The 6214-nt window shown below is 37.7% G+C and overlaps 1 protein-coding gene across 2 annotated transcripts; it reads right to left on the bottom strand.

The window, feature by feature from the left end:
- Positions 1–198: 198 nt before the first annotated feature.
- On the bottom strand, positions 199–4251 carry GAUT11 (galacturonosyltransferase 11). Of its 2 annotated transcripts, none has more exons than XM_086588799.1 (2): positions 3782–4251; positions 199–2004 (listed from the first exon to the last, which is right to left on the bottom strand). In XM_086588799.1, exons 1-2 carry the CDS (start codon positions 3929–3931, stop codon positions 550–552), a joined length of 1605 nt encoding a protein of 534 aa, XP_086444925.1. In that variant the 5' UTR covers positions 3932–4251; the 3' UTR covers positions 199–549. The 2 variants fall into 2 exon arrangements, with proteins under 2 accessions (XP_086444925.1, XP_086444934.1); XM_086588808.1 differs by lacking the exon at positions 3782–4251 and adding an exon at positions 2371–2409.
- Between the last annotated feature and the right edge of the window lie 1963 nt (positions 4252–6214).

Raw genomic sequence — 6214 nt, forward strand, 5'->3', positions numbered from 1 at the left:
ACCTGTAATCAATATGAGGGTAACAGCCTAATTGTCTTCAAGTTGCATCTGGTATTCTGGTGCCTGGAAATCATCAACCATTTTGGTGTCCTGTTGTACCTCTGAATTGCCAAGTCAATTTGGACCAGCATGATGGGATCAAACTGAAAATACACAAATCTCAGCTAGACCCCAGAAAGTAGGGTCGAGTAAAACATATTTCAAGATTATAACTTGATTATCTGATTGAATAACAATAAATTATGGGACGAGAACATTGTAATCCACAAGAGAAATTATTACAAAATTTGCTATATAACAAAGAATCCTAAATCTTTGTGAAAAAAAGAAGAAAAAACAAAACCTCAACACTAAAAATGTATTCCCACACACCAAGATCATCTTGTTTCCGATGTTGAAATACTTCCTTTCAAGATTTAAAAGAAAAGAAAGGAGGTGCGCCTATCAAGCCAAAACTTCACTCTTTGACTCTGTAAGAATGTATTAAACAAGCGTTTAAGGCAGCTGAAGATTAAGCCCCAAAAATGACCCAGAAGGGAAGGTGCATTGTCAGCTTGTCGCACAATCTTGGACATATGGATGGGACTGATTTACATATCGTTCCCATAGAGGTTTATACCTGCCGATTGCCAACTTTAGCCATGGTTTCATATTACCATTATAGTGAATGACAGCTGCACTCTCGATAAGACGATTGTCAATGTTCATGTCATAACCTAATCCCAAGACATGCCATCTTCGATCAAGTGGCTCAGTCAACCCATAGAATGAAAGAAGACCAGGAGGAAGGGTCCCCAGCTTCCATAGTGTTCGATCACCATTCTGTTGCTGCCAGAAGTGATACTGTGCAGTTACATTTGCTTTCTTCCATTCAATAAGGTCAAACACATTCATCCCAAACGCCCATCCACAGGCTTGTGGATCAAATTTCGAACTGATAACTGGATTCGAAAAGTTTAAGTATTTGTAGTAACGATGAAATGCTTCTAGGCAAGTTTCCACTGCTCCATTTACGTTTCCATGCAAATCCAAGGAGAAAAGAGGGGTCAAGTCCTTCTGCACAACAACATCATCGTCTAAGAAGACCACCTTCTCCAGAAATGGGTATATCTCTGGGATGTAAAATCGCAAATGGTTCAGCAAAGATAGGTACTTTGGGTTCCGAAACTTCATTTCGCCTTTTGGATCTTGAGACGCCTCAGAGTAGTAAGTCCTGTATTCCGGATCCTGAAGCTGTTTCAACACAGGTGAGTAGGAGATATTTAACCAAGAGAAGTCCTCAATGTTCTGAACTTCTATAGTAGAACCCTTGAAGTCGTTTGCAAGAAACCATGCCTGGATCGCCCCATAACTGACTCCATTTGTGACGATGTGGAAGACTAACTGCTTAGGATGGTCAGCGTTGGATACAGTGGAGTTTACAACAGCTGAAATCGCCAGCACATTATCTGAAAATATGCAAAAGTGGTAGAGGTTGTTGTCCACTAGTCGAGGGTAGTTCTTCTTTTCCTTTGCAACTACCTGCATCATGGGGTTTCTGAGCCAATCTGAAGTGAGCTTGATGTTCAGGCAGTGAAGGTTCTTGGGTAGTGCTTCTGCAGCCAATTGTCCAAAAGCTGTACTCTGCACCGTTGCTGCATTTGCACGTTCTTCAAGGGCTTGAATATGTGATTTCATTGTCATAATTGTGGTGGCGATGTCATAATGTGCATCTTGTGCTTTGTAGATTAGTGAGGAAAGGCTTCCAACCAATGGCTGTGCTTCATCAAGTGTGATGGGTGTTCCTCTCATGGCAGCTTTTGAGAGCAAGAGCTGGCAACTCCTGATCTTTGAGCTGAGCTCCCAAGCAAGCTGAAGGTTATTGTGCTCTTTTGCAATAATCACGTAAGCTTTGGCCAGTATCATTTGTTCGCCCAGTTGCCTAGCAAATGAGGTCACACTTAATATCTCCTCTGTAAAATTTGATTTCTCATGACGAAAGTCTTCAACTTCCGCACTTTCCACCTAGAAAAAGATGCAAAACCAATGAGTATATCTCTAGGAGAAGCTGTTCAAGGAAAGATAATCAAGCATGTAGGCTCATTCATATATCAAATTTATCTTCATAACGGCAAACTACTTTGGAACTAAATATTGAGGAGGATTAATAAAATGTCCAATTCACCCAGAAACATCAAGGAGTTATTAAGGAGCCATTTCTGTCTAGTATAGGTTAAGACCGGGAAAATTGTGTTTACTCAATAACAAGTAGTAAAGAATACTACCATAGGGGTTACTATCTTAGCCAAAAAAAAAAAAAAAAATCACGGAGGTTCTATTGTTCTTATAGTAGTATAAAAAAGAAGAAGTAGAGAGATAAAGGGATCATGCCTATGGCGGTTTGATTTCATATTATCTGTTGTTTCGCTGCTTTTTGCCGTGTCTGCATAAAAAATTTGGAAAAAGAAAATTGAATCCTGTGAGTTTGACACTTAAGGTTTAATGATCTTTAGTAAACACAATCTTGTAGATGCAGTAGGAGAGATTAACCAATCTTAGTTGTGGGTTCAGTAGTCTTCTCATGCTCAATGTATTCTTTAACTGAATCAGTTAATTGACTAAATGTACTTCTCAACCGCAAATGTGATGTCAAGACTCAAGACCTTAGGACATGGTGTATGTAAATCCTTCAGCACAGTTAAGGCAAGGGCCCAAGACATGGAAAAGCGGTGCTACAAGCAATGGCCGAACCCAGCTTCAAGTAGAATGTCGGCATCTGACAAAAGTAAATTAAAGGAGCTCAAGGCCATCCCAGAAATGTGCACATTAAGGTCACATCATTCGGAGACTCATGAGTCGGTTGCCTTTTCTCACCTACACAACATGCAGTTGCCTCTTCTGATGAAACAAGCGCATGCCTTCTCCACACTCAATCAGTTCAAAAAAGGAAACCCTACTCTACTTATGCATTACTTATGCCTTTTCCAAGTTTCAAATTGTCTCTACTAGTGAAGGGCCTCCGCCTCAACAACCATCCTACACCAAACACCACAACTTCAATACAGATCTTCCAATTAAACTTCCAAGACTATTAATTGCCACTCATAGCGCTCCAACCAAGGATTTATTTTAGGATCGGGATTTCAAACTCACAAGCATTCAGTTATTGTGTAGCAGCGACATGAAAAAATAGTTAGCTGTGGTCCATTATCATCACTTCTCACACGCAAGCACTCACATTTAATGCTCCTAACTGAGCTTAAGAAACCAAACTTCCAACACACCAAATGAACACATTCCTTGCTTAAGCACTAATGGAACCCAGAAGCCCACCATAACGGTCTAACTGGATTCCCTTATGGACTAATTAACCCTCACCCTTCGTCCCTTTGACTCTCTGAGAACGTCTAGCGATAGAATAAATTTATCATTCCTTACTCGTTAGGCATGTACAGAATGTCAATCTCTTTCTCTCCGTAGAAAGCACTTCACATTCTATGTAAAATGTACTACAAGATAGTTATTCTGTTTGAGCTAATGTCTTAGATTATTAACCACATCTACATAACGAGGTGCAAACTCACTGTATTGAATATAATAAGAGTTTTAGTCCCTCACGATTCATCTCATGTCATCGCTATTGAATTTTAACAAACCCAAATAGAAACTCAGATTTCAGAATCATCATAGAAAATAGACTCAAACTTCCATGACCTCAAATTAAATAATTCAGCTGACCCAATTCCAATATATTAGTGATAAGTAATATAAATTTCAACTAAGATAAAAAAAAAAAAAAAACTGTAATGGGATGTTCAATCTTCTCTTGATGATTATGATGAACAACAAAGAGAAGTAAAGCAGCAATTGAAAACAATATAAATAGACCCCAGATCCAATTAGAAAACCTCCTTCTAACCGGGCGCCGATACTCGGCTGCCCGTCTCCGCATCTTCAAAGAACCCCTTTCCACCAATTCACAACCAAATCACAATTTCTAAACAACCCATTGAAAAAAAAACGCTTCTTGGGGTAATTTTGTATTGCAACAGTAATGTTTTAAAAGTCTTTAAGAGAGAGAGAGAAGGAAGGAATATGGGAGTGTTTGAAGTTGTTTCTATGTCTGCTTGGAAGGAGAAAAAATATTTTAGTTGGGCTCGTTTTTATATATTTTTTTCACCAAGGCTTAAAACACGCCAAGTATATTAAAGGAGAGAGAGGGAAGGAACTGCCCACATGAGAATGATGAGACCATGTTACTAGGAAAACTTCAAGTATGAACAATTTGAAGACAAAGTTAAGGTGTGTCTTATGTCCCTCGAGAGTCAAGACAAAGACAGAGAGGGTTATTTTGCGTTTAAATCCAAAACGGTACACATCAATCTTGAATCTTGATTATTAGGAAAGACAAATTAGGTTGTTGTGAGGGTCGTTAAAAAAAGAAAATATAACTTGACATATTTTGTATATGCAATTTTAGGATTAAAATCAATGTGATGCACAAAGACATTTTAGGATGGTGTAATAGCTAAAATATATTGCCTGAAAAATATTTTGATGAAAACAACTTCAGAGTTACTGAAAATTGCAAGGTCAGAAATTTCAAAACGAATTTATTTTGTAGTATGGATCTAGATGAGAGATCATCCTCCGCCAAAAGTGAGAACATAGCACAATATGAATTGGCCCGAAACATTTTTATTTTCATTTTTTTTTAATGATTATCGAAAAAAAAAGAGAGAATGTCTGTTTATTTAAAATTTTACTCCAGTGTGCTTTGAAGCATATAAAACAAAATTACATACATGACTTAAAAATAAACGCATTTGCATTGGACTTTCTTTAAAAATCTGATTAGTGATTACCCTTAATGTGACGCTCCAAATATGAGGACCTGCATTAAATAGTTGAATACTTTCATTACCGATCAATGCGAGATTGTGATCTTACGCCTAAAAGGGGAACCTTGAGTCGAAGGCCAGATACCATGCACAAAATTGGACCAATCAACTCTTTAAAGGGACGACCGACAAAGGGTTATCATTTAGTAGGAGATTAATTGTGATCTTGAGGTAAAATAACTTGGTATGCAGCATTGTTTTTGTCACAGATTTTAAGTGGGAACAGCTTAGGGAGATTCTGCTCTTCACTAGCAATGTAATAAAACGGTTCTTCAATGATAACATCAGTAAATAGTTAAATACAAGATCCAGAACCAACATTCACATCACAGCAAAAAAAAAAAAACCTTAAATAAGAAAAACACAAGAAGCATAACGAAGAGCCACACAAACGATCACTACACATCCTGCATGGGAAAACCAAAACAAAACACAGCACTTAGACTACTTACTACTAAGTTTAACATAGATTCTCTTTCATAACTTTTCAGCCATTTAATTTACTTCCTATTTCCACGCAAATCACGAAAATATCCACTGGGGTGGTTCTCAAAGTCTCTCCTTCTCATGTACGAATCTCTACCAGGTGCCTTCATCATTTTGTCAGCATCAGAACCTGATGAAAATAAACTAGATAAACCCCATACAATTAAAGCACCGGCGGAGGCTACTGCAATAGCAGTACCTAATCCAATCCACTCTTCATTCTCCTTCTTTTCAGTAACCTGTTTTTGAACACTCTTTGATCCATTCATGTTTTATGTTTTCAAACCAAAAAATGGTGGAAAAGATAATGGATTTACAAGTGAATATGACTACAGTACACAAATGTGGACACATATACACCAGAATTTATAGCGAATTGAAACTCTTCTCATAAGGATGAATAACAACCGTTTGATTATTTTAAAAGGGAGTGTGATCTGAGTTCATTAATTTGAAGTTAGGTGGACAGACATTCCATTAATACAGCCTGTTTTATTCAATGAACCATGCAACATATTGCTCATCAGAAGGTAGACCGAACCATTGGGAAAGTACGCTTTAATTTTCTGGTTTTGGAACTAGCATACATCCTGGAACTCATGAATTTGGATTCATTGTTACAAAAAACCTCTAGTGATTAGTGTGAGTTCATTAGCAAGCTTCCACAACAGAGTTGACTTGGATGAAGTGATAGACTGATAGTTTTAGTCAATTACCGGTTCAGAACTTGTAATCTTCTTGTATGAGTTGAAAGATAGCACACATTCATACTCTAATAAGATGATCATTTGGCCGATAAAAGGGCCATGGTTATTACCTTGCACTAGCGATTCCATGAAAACTCAAGA

This window comes from Coptis chinensis, chromosome 1 (assembly GCF_015680905.1).
Source record: "Coptis chinensis isolate HL-2020 chromosome 1, ASM1568090v1, whole genome shotgun sequence".
Lineage (NCBI taxonomy): Eukaryota > Viridiplantae > Streptophyta > Magnoliopsida > Ranunculales > Ranunculaceae > Coptis > Coptis chinensis.

What these genes read in the sequence shown, in the direction of transcription:
- GAUT11 (XM_086588799.1), bottom strand. Translation starts at nt 3,931, where the DNA reads ATGCGGAGACGGGCAGCCGAGTATCGGCGCCCGGTTAGAAGGAGGTTT. An exon ending in AGATTGAACATCCCATTACA is followed by an intron (nt 2,005 to 3,781) that starts GTTTTTTTTTTT and finishes ATCTTTTTCTAG; the next exon opens with GTGGAAAGTGCGGAAGTTGA.